Raw genomic sequence first — 20453 nt, 5'->3', positions numbered from 1 at the left:
TCCCTAAGGGTGCGCCCGGCCACTCTGCGGAGGAAGCCCATTTCAGCCACTTGTATCCGCGATCTTGTCCTTTCGGTCATTACCCAGAGCTCATGACCATAGGTGAGGGTAGGAACGTAGATTGACCGGTAAATCGAGAGCTTTGCCTTCCCGCTCAGCTCCTTCTTTACCACAATCTGCTCCCTTTTCCAGACAATACTTTAATAATAATTGGTTTAACTGTCCATCTCTAAATCTACACAGACTACATACAGCAATACAAAGACACACTAAACTCCGCCCGCTCCAAATATTACTCCAACCTCATCCACCCCGGCTCCAATAACCCCAAAGCTTTCTTTTCCACAATAAACACACTCCTAAAACCCAACTACAACACCTCATCTTCCTTCACCACTGACAAATGCAATCAATTTCAATCCTTCTTTCAGTCCAAAATAGATTCCATTTACAGTTCAATAGACCTCTCCTCCTCCCACACTGCTCCACCTGATCCTCCTCCGCCCCATCAACAGCTCTCTCACTTCACACCCATTTCCCCTGCTCACCTGACAAAACTTTTTTCCGGTATTAAAACTTCTACGTGCTCCCTGGATCCCATTCCCTCTCCTCTCATCAAAGCCTGTCTTCCTGCACTCTCTCCACTGATCACCCAAATCATAAACTCCTCCCTCTCCTCTGGTTCTGTCCCACAGTCTCTCAAGCTGGCTGCCATCACCCCCATCCTCAAAAAACCCAACCTTGACCCTGATAACTGTGCAAATTTCCATCCCATATCCAACCTCCCCTTTCTGTCTAAAATCCTCGAATGTGTCGTCGCCGCCCAACTTCAAACCCACCTCACCTCCAACAGTCTTTATGAACCCTTCCAGTCCGGCTTCCGTCCCAAACACAGCACCGAAACAGCTCTGCTCAAAGTCACGAATGACCTCCTCCTCTCCTCCGACTCTGGCCACCTCTCCATCCTCATCCTCTTGGACCTCACTGCAGCCTTCGACACAATCAGCCACTCCATCCTCCTGTCCCGCCTCAAAAACTCACTCAGCATCACCGGCTCTGCTCTCCTCTGGCTCCAGTCCTACCTCACAAATCGGCAACAGTTCATCCACTTCAACCATTGCTCCTCTTCCATAGCCCCCCTGCAGCAGGGAGTCCCCCAAGGTTCGGTACTTGGTCCTCTCCTCTTCATTCTCTACATCCTCACCCTCGGCAACATCATTCGTCGTCACGGTCTCCGTTTTCACTGCTACGCTGACGACATCCAACTTTACATCTCCACAACATCCATCAACCCCACAATCCACTCCACTCTCACTTACTGTCTAACAGACATCAAAAACTGGATGAATCACAACTTCCTCAAACTAAACAGCGACAAAACAGACTTCATCATCATCGGTCCACACAACATCGCCAAATCCTCACAACACTTCACCCTGCACTTTGACAACACCACACTCTCTCCATCCTCACTCATCCGCAACCTCGGTGTGCTCCTCGACCCCACTCTTTCATTTGAACCCCACGTCAAGCACATAACCCGGACTGCATTCTTTCACCTCAAAAACATAGCCCGTCTCCGCCCATCACTCACCTTCTCTGCCGCTGAAACTCTCATCCACATTCATCACATCCAGAATCGACTACTGCAATAGCATCCTCTACGGTACACCATCCAAAACCCTGAACAGACGACAGTACATTCAGAACTCCGCTGCCCTGCTCCTCACCCACACCCGCTCACGTGAACACATCACTCCTGTCCTCCACAAGCTCCACTGGCTCCCCGTCCCTCAGCGCATCCACTTCAAAATCCTTCTCATCACATTCAAATCTCTCCACAACCTGGCCCCTCCTCACAGACCTGCTCCACCACCACACTCCATCTCGCTCCCTCCGCTCCTCCAGCTCCAACCTCCTGTCCCAGCCCTGTAGGACCAAGCTCTGAACCTGGGGGGACAGAGCCTTCTCCATCGCTGCCCCCACCCTCTGGAACTCACTGCCCAAACCCCTCCGTGACCTCTGACCTCCCCACCTTCAAAAAAGAACTCAGAACTCACCTGTTCAAAATTGCTTTTAATGTTTGATTTTATGTTGTAAATTTTGTGATATTTTATTCTTGTATGTATTGTGAAGCGACTTGGAGTATCTTGAAAAGCGCTATATAAATAAAATGTATTATTATTATTATTATTATTATTATTACATGGGAAATAGCAGGAGCTAAATCTGGTACAAATTCTCTTTTCTTTTGTGAGATTAATTAATTTGTACATGGTCCCTGACAAATAAAGACTAATGAAAGAAATAAAATATTGAAAACATGACCAGAGCGTCTATGGACTTTGTTAGAATGTGTGATTGCACTTTTGTTTAAAGTGACAGTGTCTGTTCTATATGAGCAGAAACACACCACAATAATTTGCACAAAATACTTTGATGTTGCATATTAATATATTGTATTTAACTTAATAAAAGAGACAAAACTCATTGATGAACACAAGCTTTATTAGCACAAACACAGTAACATGAAGCTGCATAGTCACATGTTTATTCCTGAGCCCTCCATCAGCTCAGTCAAACCCAGGGAGTGTCCCATAGAGCAGGTGAAGTGTGTCCTCATGTGGGCGTGTCTCACTGGGAGCAGGACAGTGACTCCAGGCTCTGAGTGACTGGGCTCTGTCCACTCCGATGGGCCTCACAGCTCACTGATGTGTCTCTCCACTGCTCTGTGGACAGCCTCAGGACGCTGATGTGGCTGTAGAGGCCGTCCCCTCTCATGACCCCCGGGCTGTGGGACCCCTCTGCGGAGGCCCCGCCCACTCTCCAGCCCAGCGTCCAATCAGAGGGGAAGCCCCCGCTGGCCACACACAGCAGCGTGGCACTGCCCCTCTGCAGCTCCTCTCTGGACGGGGGCAGGACGGTCAGGGCGGGCTGCTGTACTCCCACTGCACACAGACAGGGGGCAGCGCAACGTGTTAAAGCAATACATCAGAAAACAGTCACTGCACAAAATGATGAAGACTAGAGACATTTACATCTGTGTCTTTCACTTCCTGTTCACTGTAAGTCCGACCAATGAACCGTGGACAACTGCTGTTATACTGATAAAAACTGTTACAAGTAAAAGTCATGGAGATTTATGACACATAAAAATAATAATATATTGTTTATGTAAGAGCTTAAATTGGGCTGAATTTAGGTCAACATGTTGTAATTTTCTACTGTTTTTTTTTTTTTTTTAGTTTTTTTTTTATGCAGACATATATCAAAGGAAAAAAATACTTCTTATTCACTTTTTGTAAATATAATTAAACATAAACATGATTGAGTTCATAAATGGATTTTGGTGTTAAGTTAAAACTATTTCTTTCTTGTTTAAAACCTGAATTTAACTTTCAAAAAAGAAACTAACAACACTCATAATAATAATAATCAGTAAAATAATATTCAGTAAATGAATCATATATATTTTATATTTCTCTAATCAACAATAAACAGCCTAATAATAATTGTATATTTTGAGATCATTGTTTCTTTAACACTGACCTATACAACTGTAACTATGGAATTAAATTAAAGACAAATATTCACAAATCTACAAACATAACCAAAATCCTGCTAAAATACCAGTAATAAAGTAGTCCTGATAAAGTATAAAGTAAAAAGTACTCACAGTCCACGATGACTTGTGTTCCTCCTCCGAACGTCCACCACAGTGATACAAAGTCATGAAGAGGCCGTACAAAAACCTCTGCTCTGTTCTCCTCCACACACTGCTCTCAGTTCACACTCACAACATTCACTCATGTTTTACTATTTGTGTCATTATATAATCCATGAATGCAACCTGTCCAGATTCAACTTTGAAACACTGAAAACATGAAGAAAAGTCTAAATATATCTATTTTTTGCATTAATATTACTTGGTGTAATTGATGAGTGTTTTCTCCAGACAACTCACTGTGAATAAAAAATGTGATATTTTGTATAATAGAATAAATAGTTAAGTAGTAAGTTTAATAATACATTGAAATGCTAATGTTGGCTTTAAGGTGCAGTACTTTTGGTTACTGATGTGACTAGTGTGACTGCTTCATACTTCATACTATACTTATGTCCGGCAAAAAAGTGTTTTTTCACCTGTGTGTGTTTAAAAATGATTCCAATAGGATGAATACATTTGGGTTCAGAGTACAGAGACAGTATTTCCATAGAGAGGAGGGTCACATGGTCAGCTGATCCTTCCCTGAGTTTTATAGTGAGCTGAAGACTGCAGGACTCACATGTGTCAGTGAACGCACCATGGCTCTGGGCTGCACCATCCTCATCTGGACACTGGCCTGCTGCTGCTTCACAGGTTCCACTCTCAGTGACATTGAACACAACACACTGCCTTTTCTCTCTGTGTTTCTTCTGATAAATGTATATTGTTTTTTACAGGATGCAGTGGTCAGGTCACAGTCACTCAGCCTCCAGTCCAGACGTTTACTCCAGGATCCACAGTCACTCTCACATGTCAAACTAACAGAGATGTTTATAGAAATAATCGCATGCACTGGTATCAGCAGAAACCTGGTCAGTCTCCAAAGCTCTGGATAAAACTTGCTACACAACGTCTGTCAGAAACTCCATCTCGGTTCAGTGGCAGTGGGAGCGGCAGAGACTTCTCTTTGACCATCACTGGAGCTCAGGCTGAAGATGCAGCAGTTTATCACTGTCAGAGTCTTCATTATATTAATAACGGTTATGTGTTCACACAGTGATTTATGGTCGTACAAAAACCTCCCTCAGTGAGTCCTTCAGAGTGAGACCAGAGCAGGAAACAACTGCAGCTGCTCAAGAGGAACAGACTCACATCATAGTAGAGCAGTGAACACTCTTTACTGCTCTGAACTAAAAATCATGCACCAACAGCATTTTTCTCATTTTTACACATGGAGAATATTTTGCCTCTTCTCCTTCTGTTCTGTTATTTTATTTCACCAACAATCCCACTGTTATATCTCTAAACATAATAGTCCATTCACATTGTTGTCTGACCTCATCTGTTTGTCCATCACCACAGTTCACACCTCCACCTTAAACTCCTCTGTTCCACCTCCACCTCACCTCTGTCCAACAGCTGTCATACAGGCCCTGCACCACCATGACACACTCCTCTGACACACAACTGACTTTTTCCTTCTCCGTCATAAAGGATACAGAAATTTAGGAAGATAATAAGCTCTTCTTTTGTGTCCCTTATCACAAACTCTACAACAGTCCAGTCTGGATCTTTCACATAAACCTTTGTCTACATTTACAGAGATGTATAAAAGACAATCAAATATAAGTTTTATATATTTTTGCATTTTCAGTAGAGACTGTGCCAAACATTACAGTCACATTTTAGCTTTGTGTGACCAAGCATCAGAATCACAAACATTATCTTATGTTATTTTTTTATTTTTTTATTTTTTAACATTAAAAATCAATCCTTTTAACTGAAAACAATGTTTTGATTTACACAATAATACATTGTATCATCAGCAAAAAAAATTTCCCAAGATCAAATACATTTTACAAAATCCTCCATTTATAAAACAATTTCAGCCCAAAAATCGAGCCTTGAGACACACACATTTGAAATCATACCTCTGTGATTCTGTGTCATTTTTTGTGTATATTGTTTTCTGTTTTCTAAACATCTCATTATCCACTGATGAACCACCCCTCAAATGTCATACTTGCTCATTTTTTAAGTCAACGTGAATGAAATATTACAATGAAGCCTTTTTGTAGATCAATGAAAAAACACATATTCAGACTAACTTCAGCTGCTATTTTTGTGGTTAGTTTCATTATTCCCATTGACATTGAATATTCTGTCTTAAATCCAAACTGACCATCACACAAGATTTTTTGTTTAAAAAAAAAAAAAAATCTAATCTTGTTGTAAACACCTCCAATATTTGTGAAAACTGTGGAAACTATGAGACTGGTCTATAGTTTGAAAAACTGTGTTCATCACCATTTTTATAAAGAGGTACTTGGTTCATTGGACAAACGACAAAATGCACTGATCAACACAAACTTTATGAGCACAAATCACAGAAACAAGAAGCTGCATAGTCACATTTTAGGTTATTGTCTAAAAATGTCACCTCCTCCACTTCTATACTGTAATTTTATATCACAGACAATCATATAATAGTCCATTGAGGTTCCTGTTCGATCTCACCTTTGAGATTGTTCATCATCACATGAAACAAGATGGGGCTCAGTGGGTGTCCTTGTCACGTCCCCATCTCCACCTTAAACTCCTCTGTTCCACTTCCACCTCACCTCTGTCCAACTGCTCCCATACAGGCCCTGCACCACCATGACACACTCCTCTGACACACAACCCCCCACATTTCCAGTGAACATTACATTATTACACTGTTGTTAAGTTAGATTTAACTCTTTAAAGGATGTTAGCATTAGCACTGAGACACAGAGACCTAACTTGAACAGAAGTGTCACAGCAACTCACAGTCCTGTCCTTGAGTCCGACCAACAATGTATTTTATTGTTTTGTATGTGTGTGCAACTCACTGGTATTCACCGTTATTAACTTTAGTATTAGAACGTCGAGATAAACGTGTAATAGTAAACACATTACTGAATATGAATAAACTTACACAGCAAGATGAATTCTCACAATGTTTGTCAGTTCACAAACTCACGAGAGTCCATCCTGACATGTCCCCGCTGGTGCGATCGGGCCTGAAAGGGGTTTGCTGCATCAATCACAGAAAAGCATTGAGGTTTTTGTGGAAGCCAAAGGTGAAGCACTCAAGAATACAAAACCAACAGGACGATGCCAATGGATGAATTTCAGCCTATTTATTAAAAAACATGGACTATTTAGTTTGTGAAAAACTTGCAGAATGAAAACAATTTGTGGGATGCACATCCAGGGCACGAAGCTCCCGTTCCACCACATCCCAAAGATGCTCTATCGGGTTGAGATCTGGTGACTGTGGGGGCCATTGTAGTTCAGTGAACTCATTGTCATGTTCAAGAAACGAATTTTAAATGATTCGAGCTTTATGACATGGTGCATTATCCTGCTGGAAGTAGCCATCAGAGGATGGTACATGGTGGTCATGAAGGGATGGAAATGGTCAGAAACAATGTTCAGGTAGCCCGTGGCATTTAAACGATGCCCGATTGGCACTAAGGGACCTAAAGTGTGCCAAGAAAACATCCCCCACACCATTACACCACCACCACCAGCCTGCACAGTGGTAACAAGGCATGATGGATCCATGTTCTCATTCTGTTTACGCCAAATTCTGACTGTACCATTTGAATGTCTCAACAGAAATCGAGACTCATCAGACTAGGCAACATTTTTCCAGTCTTCAACTGTCCAATTTTGGTGAGCTCGTGCAAATTGTAGCCTCTTTTTCCTATTTGTAGTGGAGATGAGTGGTACCCAGTGGGGTCTTCTGCTGATGTAGCCCATCCGCCTCAAGGTTGTGCATGTTGTGGCTTCACAAATGCTTTGCTGCATTCCTCGGTTGTAACGAGTGTTTATTTCAGTCAACTTTGCTCTTCTATCAGCTTGAATCACTTGACCGATTCTCCTCTGACCTCTAGTATCAACAAGGCATTTTCGCCCACAGGACTGCCACATACTGGATGTTTTTCCCTTTTCACTCCGTTCTTTGTAAACCCTAGAAATGGTTGTGCGTGAAAATCCCAGTAAATGAGCAGATTGTGAAATACTCAGACTGGCCCGTCTGGCACCAACAACCACGCCACGCTCAAAACTGCTTAAATCACCTTTCTTTCCCCTTCTGACATTCAGTTTGGAGTTCAGGAGATTGTCTTAACCAGGACCACACCCCTAAATGCATTGAAGCAACTGCCATGTGACTGGTTGATTAGATAAATGCATTAAGGAGAAATTGAACAGGTGTTCCTAATAATCCTTTAGGTGAGTGTAGTTCATTGCACCAAAGATGAAATGCACTGACCAACACAAGCTTTATTAGCAAAATCACAGAAACAAGAAGCTGCACAGTCACATGTTTAGGTTATTGTCTAAAAATGTCACCTCTTCCACTTCTATACTTCTGTTTTCTATCACCAACAATCCCATAATACTCCACTGAGATTCCTGTTCAATCTTATCTTTTAGATCGTCACATGAAACAAGATGGGGCTCAGTGTCTATCCTTGTTGTGTTCCCACCTCCACCTTAAACTCCTCTGTTTCATCTACAGCTCACCTTGGACAGAGGTCCAACTTCTCTGACACAAGACCTGCACCACCATGACACATTCATCTCCCACACAACAGTTTTCCCCCCATATTTACAGACTACTGAAATTTATGAAGACACAGCAATTCCTTCTTAACTACTCAGTCTCTTATGGGAAATTTTAAAAAATCAAGCTTTGCACGTTGATGTAAATCCTGACTTACACTAGAGACATTTATATGACACAATCAAATATTAGTTTGATATATTTTCACATTTTCTGTAAATATTTTGCCAAAAACTACAGTCATAGATGACAAAGAATCAGAATAATTTTCTTACAAACATTTAGTCTCATTCAATGTTTCAGTCCACAATGTTAGTCAGGCATATTCCAAAACACATTATTGACTTCTATAGACAACTTCCACCAAAAGAGGGCACTATACTACAAATACTGCCCACACAGAGGACACATGGTGAACTCCTCTTCATGTTGAAACTCAATGCAAATCATTTTAGAGAACTGTCATATTTCAAGATATCAGTTGTACTTAATTTATCCATCTAATCACCTTCTGTTTCACTTGGACAGGTGGATGCAAATTATGTTCCTACTTTCAAATGCACAAGCAGGTTAAGGGTCACATGGTCAGAAGATCCTATGTGTATTTTTAATGTGTGTTCACCTGCCCAGGGACTGCACATGGGAAACAGCAGGAGCTAAATCTGGTACAAATTCTCTTTTCTTTTGTGAGATTAATTAATTTGTACATGGTTCCTGACAAGTAAAGACTAATGAAAGAAATAAAATATTGAAAACACGACCAGAGCGTCTATGGACTTTGTTAGAATGTGTGATTGCACTTTTGTTTAAAGTGACAGTGTCTGTTCTATATGAGCAGAAACACACCACAATAATTTGCACAAAATACTTTGATGTTCCATATTAATATATTGTATTTAACTTAATAAAAGAGACAAAACTCATTGATGAACACAAGCTTTATTAGCACAAACACAGTAACATGAAGCTGCATAGTCACATGTTTATTCCTGAGCCCTCCATCAGCTCAGTCAAACCCAGGGAGTGTCCCATAGAGCAGGTAAAGTGTGTCCTCATGTGGGCGTGTCTCACTGGGAGCAGGACAGTGACTCCAGGCTCTGAGTGACTGGGCTCTGTCCACTCCGATGGGCCTCACAGCTCACTGATGTGTCTCTCCACTGCTCTGTGGACAGCCTCAGGACGCTGATGTGGCTGTAGAGGCCGTCCCCTCTCATGACCCCCGGGCTGTGGGACCCCTCTGCGGAGGCCCCGCCCACTCTCCAGCCCAGCGTCCAATCAGAGGGGAAGCCCCCGCTGGCCACACACAGCAGCGTGGCACTGCCCCTCTGCAGCTCCTCTCTGGACGGGGGCAGGACGGTCAGGGCGGGCTGCTGTACTCCCACTGCACACAGACAGGGGGCAGCGCAACGTGTTAAAGCAATACATCAGAAAACAGTCACTGCACAAAATGATGAAGACTAGAGACATTTACATCTGTGTCTTTCACTTCCTGTTCACTGTAAGTCCGACCAATGAACCGTGGACAACTGCTGTTATACTGATAAAAACTGTTACAAGTAAAAGTCATGGAGATTTATGACACATAAAAATAATAATATATTGTTTATGTAAGAGCTTGAATTGGGCTGATTTTAGGTCAACATGTTGTAATTTTCTACTGTTTTTTTTAAGTTGTTTTTTTTTTAATGCAGACATATATCAAAGGAAAAAATACTTCTTATTCACTTTTTGTAAATATAATTAAACATAAACATGATTGAGTTCATAAATGGACTTTGGTAAGTTAAAACCATTTCTTTCTTGATTAAAACCTGAATTTATCTTTCAAAAATGAAACTAACAACACTCATAATAATAATCAGTTTATGTAAAATTCAGTAAATGAATCATATATATTTTATATTTCTTTAATCAACAATAAACAGCCTAATAATAATTGTATATTTTGAGATCATTGTTTCTTTAACACTGACCTATACAACTGTAACTATGGAATTAAATTAAAGACAAATATTCACAAATCTACAAACATAACCAAAATCCTGCTAAAATACCAGTAATAAAGTAGTCCTGATAAAGTATAAAGTAAAAAGTACTCACAGTCCACGATGACTTGTGTTCCTCCTCCGAACGTCCACCACAGTGATACAAAGTCATGAAGAGGCCGTACAAAAACCTCTGCTCTGTTCTCCTCCACACACTGCTCTCAGTTCACACTCACAACATTCACTCATGTTTTACTATTTGTGTCATTATATAATCCATGAATGCAACCTGTCCAGATTCAACTTTGAAACACTGAAAACATGAAGAAAAGTCTAAATATATCTATTTTTTGCATTAATATTACTTGGTGTAATTGATGAGTGTTTTCTCCAGACAACTCACTGTGAATAAAAAATGTGATGTGATATTTTGTATAATAGAATAAATAGTTAAGTAGTAAGTTTAATAATACATTGAAATGCTAATGTTGGCTTTAAGGTGCAGTACTTTTGGTTACTGATGTGACTAGTGTGACTGCTTCATACTTCATACTATACTTATGTCCGGCAAAAAAGTGTTTTTTCACCTGTGTGTGTTTAAAAATGATTCCAATAGGATGAATACATTTGGGTTCAGAGTACAGAGACAGTATTTCCATAGAGAGGAGGGTCACATGGTCAGAAGATCCTTCCCTGAGTTTTATAGTGAGCTGAAGACTGCAGGACTCACATGTGTCAGTGAACGCACCATGGCTCTGGGCTGCACCATCCTCATCTGGACACTGGCCTGCTGCTGCTTCACAGGTTCCACTCTCAGTGACATTGAACACAACACACTGCCTTTTCTCTCTGTGTTTCTTCTGATAAATGTATATTGTTTTTTACAGGATGCAGTGGTCAGGTCACAGTCACTCAGCCTCCAGTCCAGACGTTTACTCCAGGATCCACAGTCACTCTCACATGTAAAATTAACAAAGATGTTCTTAGTTATTCTAATGGCCAGTACATGTTCTGGTATCAGCAGAAACCTGGTCAGACTCCAAAGCTCTGGATAAAACTTGCTACACAACGTTTGTCAGAAACTCCATCTCGGTTCAGTGGCAGTGGGAGCGGCAGAGACTTCTCTTTGACCATCACTGGAGCTCAGGCTGAAGATGCAGCAGTTTATTATTGTAAGAGTCTTCATACTGGCCCAGTGTTCACACAGTGATTTATGGTCGTACAAAAACCTCCCTCAGTGAGTCCTTCAGAGTGAGACCAGAGCAGGAAACAACTGCAGCTGCTCAAGAGGAACAGACTCACATCATAGTAGAGCAGTGAACACTCTTTACTGCTCTGAACTAAAAATCATGCACCAACAGCATTTTTTTCATTTTTAGACATATATTCAGGTGTATGTATGTCCATCCCGTCCTGGTATTTTCTATAAACAAATATCTTACTGTTAGATCTGTAAACAGAATAGTTCGTTGAGATTCTTGTCCGACTTCATCTGTTAATTTGCTCATTACCACAGTTAAAAAGAAAAAAAAAATTCTATGGGGCATTTTTAACTAAAGTTATAAAAATAGTAATTTTTTATTTAACTTTTCATTAATAAAGTAAAATCAATTCAGCAAAATATAAGAAATGCAATTAATGTACAGCTCAGTAACTCTATTTGTCATATCAGTGACTGTAGTAATTCAATAAAACTGCTGAAAAATGTCATAACACAAGACAAAAAATGTAACTTTATATTTAGTTCTCTACAGTTAGATGAGCTTAAAAAATACAGTCTGTAAAACACATCAGGCATTTTGAGTCAGACTTGATGGAAAAATAATTTCTATCATCAAACTATACAGCTTCAGTAATAGAATATTTAATTTCCTATTTATTACTCACTTTAAATAATAGTCCAGTGAGATCATTGTCTGACCTCATCTGTTTGTCCATCACCACAGTTCACACCTCCACCTTAAACTCCTCTGTTCCACCTCCACCTCACCTCTGTCCAACAGCTGTCATACAGGCCCTGCACCACCATGACACACTCCTCTGACACAACTGACTTTTCCTCATCTCCCTCATAAAGGCTGCAGAAATTTAGGAAGTTAGTAAGCTCTTCCTTCTTCTGTGTGACTATAACAAATTCTACAACAGTCCAGTTTTGCTCGTTGATGTAAATCCTTGTTACATTTGCCAAACATTACAGTCACATTTTAGCATTGTGTGACCAAGCATGAGAATCACAATGTATTTATTTATTTATTTATTTTTATATTAATAATCAATCTATTTAATTCAAACCAATGTTTTATTTTTTAATCTATTCATATTCTATATTTGTGACCTCGTACATATTCTTTCCAAAAAAAAACAAACAAAAAAAAACATACTATCATCAGCTAATAAAATTTTCCCAGGTTCAAATACATTTAACAAAACATTAAATTATAAAATAAATAATGTGGGTCCATGAATCGAGCCTTGGGGCACCAACATTTAAAATCATATCTCTCTGAGTATGTATCATTTCTGTTTTCTAAATATCTCACTCTCCACTGATGAACCACCCCTCAAATGTCATACTTGTTCATTTTTTAACTTATCGTGAATTATTTATCACAATGAAGACTTTTTGTAGATCAATGAAAATACACAGACTTTGATCAGTTCCATTATTCCCGATGCCATTGAATGTTCTGTGTTAAATCCAAACTGAGTATCATAAAAGATCATTTGTTTTATTTTTTTACATATCAAATCTTGTTGTAAAAACCTCTAATATTTGTGAAACTGTGGAAACAATGAGACTGGCCTATAGTTTGAAAAATTGTGTTGATCATCATTTTTATAAAGAGGTACTTGGTTCATTAGACAAATGACGTAATGCACTGATCAGCACAAACTTTATGAGCACAAATCACAGAAACAACAAGCTGCATAGTCACATTTTAGGTTATTGTCTAAAAATGCCACCAAGGCCATTTCTATAGTGTAATTTTATATCACAGACAATCATATAATAGTCCACTGAGATTCCTGTTCGATCTCACCTTTGAGATTGTTCATCATCACAGTAAACAAGATGGGGCTCAATGGGTTTCCTTGTCACGTTCCCAACTCCACCTTAAACTCCTCTGTTACATCATCAGCTCACCTCTGACCAACTGCTCGAACACAAGCCCTGCACCACCATGACACACTCCTCTGAAATACAACAGGCTTTTCCCCCAATATTATAAACTACTGAATTGTAAGATAAGACGTACTAACTCCTTTTGACCTTCTCTGTTCCTTTTTGCCAATTTTACAAAAGTCCAGTTTAGCACCTGGATGTAAATACTTGCTACGTTGAAGAAATTAATGGAAGGATAATCAAATATTAGTTTTGGGTTGTTGTTTTTTTTATATATTTTCACATTTTCTGTGAAAATTGTGCCAAACATTAAAATAATATTTTAGTCTTGGGTGACAAAGCATCAGAATCACTGCCTCACAAACGTTATGTCTTATTCAATACTTCAATCCACACTGTCAGTAGAGCCTGTTTCATCAAATATTATTATTATTAATAATAATAATAATAATACATTTTATTTGTTAGGCGCCTTTCAAGGCTCTTAAGGTCGCCGTACATACATACATACACAATACAAATAGAACAATGTAAAATGATTAAAAATACATTTAAAAACAAATATAGATTAAAAGACAGTGCAGTTATGGTCAGAGAGGTCAGGGTGAGAAGGCCTTTCTAAACACATGAGTTTTGAGTTTAGATTTGAAGTGTGGGAGTGAGTGTGTGTTGCGGAGGTCATGGGGGAGGGAGTTCCAGAGCTGGGGAGCAGAGCAGCTGAAGGCTCTGCTCCCCATAGTGACAAGACGGGCAGGAGGGACAGTGAGGTGCAGGGAAGAGGAGGAGCGGAGGGAGCGGGCGGGTGTGGAGATGTGAATGAGGTCAGACAGGAGGGGCCAGGTTGTGGAGAGCTTTGTATGTGAGGAGTATGATTTTGTAGTGTATGCGGTGCGTGATGGAGCCAGTGGAGCTGTTGCAGGACAGGTGTGATGTGGTGATGGGAGGGTGTGTGTGTGATAGTGCGGGCAGCTGAGTTTGGACCAGTTGGAGTTTATGGAGTGATTTTTGTGGGAGTCCGAACAGAAGAGAGTTGCAGTAATCTATACAGGAAGTGACCAGGCTATGGATGAGGATGGCGGTGGTGTGTGGGGTGAGTGAGGGACGGAGGCGGTGGATGTTTCTGAGGTGGAAGTAGGCGGACCGGGTGATGTTGTTGATATGGGAGGTGAAGGAAAGTGTGCTGTCGAGGATGACACCCAGACTCTTTACCTGAGAGGAGGGGGAGATAGAGGAGCCGTCAATGGATATGGAAAAAGGATTTATTTTGCTTAGGGTGGATTTGGTGCCGATGAGTAGGAGTTCTGTTTTATTGCCGTTAAGTTTGAGGAAGTTTGAGGTGAACCAGGTTTGTATTTCTGTGAGGCAGTCTGTCAGGGAGGAGGGTGGAAGTGTAGAGTTGGGTGTCATCCGCGTAACAGTGAAAGTGAATGTGGTGTTTTCTAAAGATGGAACCAAGGGGGAGAAAATAGTTGCATTTACAGATTGTTATAACCTCCAGTCACTGAAGGGTCATTGAATCAAAATGTGGCCTAAGATTAAGTATTTTTCACTCCACATGGTTCATTGGACAAAAGATGAAATGCACTGATCAACACAAACTTTATTAGAAAAATCACAGTAACAAGAAGCTGCACAGTCACATGTTTAGGTTATTGTCTAAAAATGTCACCTCTTCCACTTCTATACTTCTGTTTTCTATCACCAACAATCCCATAATACTCCACTGAGATTCCTGTTCAATCTTATCTTTTAGATCATACATGTCAGAGTCAAGGCCCGCGGGCCAGATCCGGCCCTCGAGAGTGTTTTTTATGGCCCTCAGAATGATATTGATTTATTATTATATCCGGCCCGCAGGCCTCAGCAAGCCAGCGGCCCGCAGGTGTTTTACGCGCACCAATACTACATTTCCCACAATGCAACGGTGGCGCACAGAGCGGGATGCGGCTTCATTGTATTATTCATTTGCGGTCATTAGCTTAACAGCAAAAGTAAACTTTCAGATAACTATTAAAATGGCAAAACGGAAGGTGGACATTGAGAACCGGGGGTTTCAAATAAGGTGGGAGTGGGAGTACATGTTCACGGAGGTAGCTGGGAGACCTGTGTGTCTTCTGTGTGGAGAAAGTGTGGCGGTAATGAAAGAGTATAATCTGAGACGGCATCATGACACGAAACACAAGGACAAAAACAAGAATATGGACATGGAACAAAGGCTACAGAAGGTGGAAGACTTAAAACGAGGTCTCAATTCTCGCCAGGCTCTATTCAGAAAAGCCAATTCACAAAGCGAGGCTGCTGTCAAGGCCAGTTTTATTGTGGCCGAAGAGATCGCTAAAACAGCCCGGCCATTTACAGAGGGGGATTTTATCAAAAACTGCATGCTTAAAGTTTGTGACTCAGTTTGCCCAGACAAAAGGCAACTCTTTTTGAACGTGAGCCTGAGCAGAAACACCGTTGCTGAGCGTGTTGACCAGCTGTCAATCAATCTAAAAGAGCAGCTTGTGAAAAACGGAAAAGATTTCATCGCATATTCCCTGGCTGTGGATGAGAGCACGGACACCTCTGACATTGCCCAGTGGAGTGGACTCCAGCATGAGCGTGACAGAGGAGTTTTTGGCCTTGTGTCCTATGCATGGCACAACTACAGGACATGATTTGTACGAAGAAGTGTCAAGATGTGAAAATGAGATGGAGCTGCCTTGGGACAAACTCGTGGGGTTGACTACAGACGGAGCACCTGCGATGTGTGGACACAGGAGCGGACTGGTTGCGAGGATACGGGAGAAGATGCGGGAGGAGAACGTCACAGGTGAGCTGACAGCTTATCATTGTATAATACACCAGGAGTCATTGTGTGGTAAAGCCTTGAAAATGGAACATGTAATGAGCACCATCACGCGTGCAGTTAACTTTATCAGAGCTAAAGGTTTAAATCACCGCCAGTTCAAAGCATTTCTGAGCGAGTTAGAAACTGAGCATGGTGATTTGCCCTATCACACGGAGGTGCGATGGCTAAGCCAGGGAAAGGTGCTGCAAAGATGTTTTGAGCTGCGTGAGGAGATTTGTCTGTTCTTGGAAAGCAAAGGGAAAGACACAACACAATTCCGAGACGAAACGTTTCTGTGTGAAACGGCTTTTCTGTGTGACATCACGAGTCACCTGAATGCAATGAACCTGCAGCTGCAGGGTCGGGGTCAAGTCATCTCTGATATGTACAGTACAGTGAAGGCGTTTAAAACCAAACTGACTTTGTGGGAGGCACAGATGCGGAAAGAAAACTTGAGCCACTTTCCTTGCTGCCACACCATGAAAGAGAAGCTCTCTACCAGCGTGTTCCCGACGCACAGTTTGCTGATAAAATTGGTGTACTAACCTCTGACTTCCGACGCCGATTTGCTGACTTTGAAGCACAAAAAAACAGGTTTTTACTGCTCAGTAATCCATTTGCAGTTGACGTGGAAAGCTCACCACCAAACCTCCAAATGGAGCTGATCGAGCTCCAATGCAGTGACGAACTAAAGGCAAAATATGCGGCAGTAGGTGCTGCGGAGTTTGTCCGTTTCATCCCCGAAACAATGGCCCAGTTGCGCATCCAAGCTGCTCAAACGCTCTCTATGTTTGGCAGCACGTACCTATGTGAACAACTGTTTTCTTTGATGAAGCTTAACAAAACATCACACAGAAGTCGACTTACTGCTGAACACCTTCACGCAATCCTGAGAATTTCCTCAGCTCAGAGCCTGACCCCGAACATTGATGAACTTTTACAAAAGATGAGACACCACCAAGTATCAGCCTCAAACAAGTGAACATTACTGTGCAATAACATATTTAGAGTTTTTACTCAGTTAAAGTTTAAAAGTCGAAGTTAAATATTTGTTTTCACAGCACATGTGACATTTCGTTGAAGAAAGTGTTGTTTTTATCTTATTTTTGCACTTTATTTTGTTGTATTTCAGTCCTATTGTGTTTTTAAAATATTTCAGTTGAGTGACTGATAGAAAATTGCTGATATTATTTTTTTTTTTTTAAGTAAATTTAGCCTACTTTTGCCATTTTCCTGAAAAAATATACTGATGGTGCCTTCATTCATTGCATCAAGGAAGTTTGTCTTTTGTGCCTGTTGAAAATTAAAAATTACTGACAGAGCCATAACAAAATATTGCCTTATTTATCTGGTCCGATCATATATATTTGTTAGGTTTTCAGTAGGTTCAATATTAGGTTCACTAGACTATGTGCAGTCATTTTAAATAGTTTCAATGAACATTCGATCAGTCTGGCCCTCGGCTTGTAGATAATTTTTTCATTTGGCCCCCTGTCCATTTGACTTTGACACCCCTGTTTTAGATCATCACATGAAACAAGATGGGGCTCAGTGTCTATCCTTGTTGTGTTCCCACCTCCACCTTAAACTCCTCTGTTTCATCTACAGCTCACCTTGGACAGAGGTCCAACTTCTCTGACACAAGACCTGCACCACCATGACACATTCATCTCCCACACAACAGTTTTCCCCCCATATTTACAGATTACTGAAATTTAAAAACACACAGCAATTCCTTCTTACCTGCTCAGTCTCTTATGGGAAATTTAAAAAAATCAAGCTTTGCACTTTGATGTAAATCTTTACTTACACTAGAGACATTTATATGAGACAATCAAATGTTAATTTTATATTTTTTCACATTTTCTGTAAAAATTTTGCCAAAAACTACAGTCATAGATGACAAAGCATCAGAATAATTGTCTCACAAACATTTAGTCTTATTCAGTGTTTCAGTCCACAATGTTAGTCAGGCATATTCCAAAACACATTATTGACTTCTATAGACAACTTCCACCAAAAGAGGGCACTATACTACAAATACTGCCCACACAGAGGACACATGGTGAACTCCTCTTCATGTTGAAACTCAATGCAAATCATTTTAGAGAACTGTCATATTTCAAGATATCAGTTGTACTTAATTTATCCATCTAATCACCTTCTGTTTCACTTGGACAGGTGGATGCAAATTATGTTCCTACTTTCAAATGCACAAGCAGGTTAAGGGTCACATGGTCAGAAGATCCTATGTGTATTTTTAATGTGTGTTCACCTGCCCAGGGACTGCACATGGGAAACAGCAGGAGCTAAATCTGGTACAAATTCTCTTTTCTTTTGTGAGATTAATTCATTTGTACATGGTCCCTGACAAGTAAAGACTAATGAAAGAAATAAAATATTGAAAACACGACCAGAGCGTCTATGGACTTTGTTAGAATGTGTGATTGCACTTTTGTTTAAAGTGACAGTGTCTGTTCTATATGAGCAGAAACACACCACAATAATTTGTACAAAACAGTTTGATGTTGCATATTAATATATTGTATTTAACTTAATAAAAGAGACAAAACTCATTGATGAACTCAAGCTTTATTAGCACAAACACAGTAACATGAAGCTGCATAGTCACATGTTTATTCCTGAGCCCTCCATCAGCTCAGTCAAACCCAGGGAGTGTCCCATAGAGCAGGTGAAGTGTGTCCTCATGTGGGCGTGTCTCACTGGGAGCAGGACAGTGACTCCAGGCTCTGAGTGACTGGGCTCTGTCCACTCCGATGGGCCTCACAGCTCACTGATGTGTCTCTCCACTGCTCTGTGGACAGCCTCAGGACGCTGATGTGGCTGTAGAGGCCGTCCCCTCTCATGACCCCCGGGCTGTGGGACCCCTCTGCGGAGGCCCCGCCCACTCTCCAGCCCAGCGTCCAATCAGAGGGGAAGCCCCCGCTGGCCACACACAGCAGCGTGGCACTGCCCCTCTGCAGCTCCTCTCTGGACGGGGGCAGGACGGTCAGGGCGGGCTGCTGTACTCCCACTGCACACAGACAGGGGGCAGCGCAACGTGTTAAAGCAATACATCAGAAAACAGTCACTGCACAAAATGATGAAGACTAGAGACATTTACATCTGTGTCTTTCACTTCCTGTTCACTGTAAGTCCGACCAATGAACCGTGGACAACTGCTGTTATACTGATAAAAACTGTTACAAGTAAAAGTCATGAAGATTTATGACACATAAAAATAATAATATATTGTTTATGTAAGAGCTTGTATTGGGCTGAATTTAGGTCATCATACGTTAATTTCTTTTGTGTATTTAACACAGAAATATCATAAGAAAAAATACTTCTTATTCACTTTTTGTAAATATAATTAAACATAAACATGATTGAGTTCATAAATTGACTTTGATGTCAAAAAAGTCAAAACCATTTCTTTCTTGTTTAAAACCTGAATTTAACTTTCAAAAAGGAAACTAACAACATTCATAATAATATTCAGTCTATGTAAAATTCAGTAAATGAATCATATATATTTTATATTTCTCTAATCAACAATAAACAGCCTAATAATAATTGTATATTTTGAGATCATTGTTTCTTTAACACTGACCTATACAACTGTAACTATGGAATTAAATTAAAGACAAATATTCACAAATCTACAAACATAACCAAAATCCTGCTAAAATAACAGTAATAAAGTAGTCCTGATAAAGTATAAAGTAAAAAGTACTCACAGTCCACGATGACTTGTGTTCCTCCTCCGAACGTGAACCACAGTGATACAAAGTCATGAAGAGGCCGTACAAAAACCTCTGCTCTGTTCTCCTCCACACACTGCTCTCAGTTCACACTCACAACATTCACTCATGTTTTACTATTTGTGTCATTATATAATCCATGAATGCAACCTGTCCAGATTCAACTTTGAAACACTGAAAACATGAAGAAAAGTCTAAATATATCTATTTTTTGCATTAATATTACTTGGTGTAATTGATGAGTGTTTTCTCCAGACAACTCACTGTGAATAAAAAATGTGATATTTTGTATAATAGAATAAATAGTTAAGTAGTAAGTTTAATAATACATTGAAATGCTAATGTTGGCTTTAAGGTGCAGTACTTTTGGTTACTGATGTGACTAGTGTGACTGCTTCATACTTCATACTATACTTATGTCCGGCAAAAAAGTGTTTTTTCACCTGT

General features: G+C 40.4%; 1 pseudogene and 5 gene segments (V, D, J or C); 3 read left to right on the top strand and 3 right to left on the bottom strand.

Moving 5' to 3' along the window:
• Positions 1 to 2487: 2487 nt before the first annotated feature.
• Positions 2488 to 4307, bottom strand: LOC117390303 (Ig lambda-2 chain C region-like). The segment is given in 3 exon segments: positions 2488 to 2948; positions 3677 to 3776; positions 4287 to 4307. Coding segments are annotated over 3 exon segments (435 nt in total).
• On the top strand, positions 4306 to 4876 carry LOC117390300 (immunoglobulin kappa variable 6D-21-like). The segment is given in 3 exon segments: positions 4306 to 4360; positions 4444 to 4719; positions 4764 to 4876. Coding segments are annotated over 3 exon segments (444 nt in total).
• Positions 4877 to 9356: 4480 nt separating this feature from the next.
• On the bottom strand, positions 9357 to 11039 carry LOC117390302 (Ig lambda-2 chain C region-like). The segment is given in 3 exon segments: positions 9357 to 9684; positions 10404 to 10503; positions 11019 to 11039. Coding segments are annotated over 3 exon segments (435 nt in total).
• On the top strand, positions 11038 to 11498 carry LOC117390301 (probable non-functional immunoglobulin kappa variable 6D-41). The segment is given in 2 exon segments: positions 11038 to 11092; positions 11176 to 11498. Coding segments are annotated over 2 exon segments (378 nt in total).
• Positions 11499 to 15427: 3929 nt separating this feature from the next.
• LOC117390298 (general transcription factor II-I repeat domain-containing protein 2-like) lies at positions 15428 to 17224 on the top strand (annotated as a pseudogene).
• Positions 17225 to 18818: 1594 nt separating this feature from the next.
• On the bottom strand, positions 18819 to 20413 carry LOC117390153 (Ig lambda-2 chain C region-like). The segment is given in 3 exon segments: positions 18819 to 19276; positions 19983 to 20087; positions 20371 to 20413. Coding segments are annotated over 3 exon segments (462 nt in total).
• Between the last annotated feature and the right edge of the window lie 40 nt (positions 20414 to 20453).

Source organism: Periophthalmus magnuspinnatus, chromosome 22 (assembly GCF_009829125.3).
Source record: "Periophthalmus magnuspinnatus isolate fPerMag1 chromosome 22, fPerMag1.2.pri, whole genome shotgun sequence".
NCBI classification, from domain to species: Eukaryota; Metazoa; Chordata; class Actinopteri; order Gobiiformes; family Gobiidae; genus Periophthalmus; species Periophthalmus magnuspinnatus.
The sequence above is the reverse complement of the archived record's forward strand: the minus strand, read 5'-3'. Positions and strand labels throughout refer to the sequence as shown.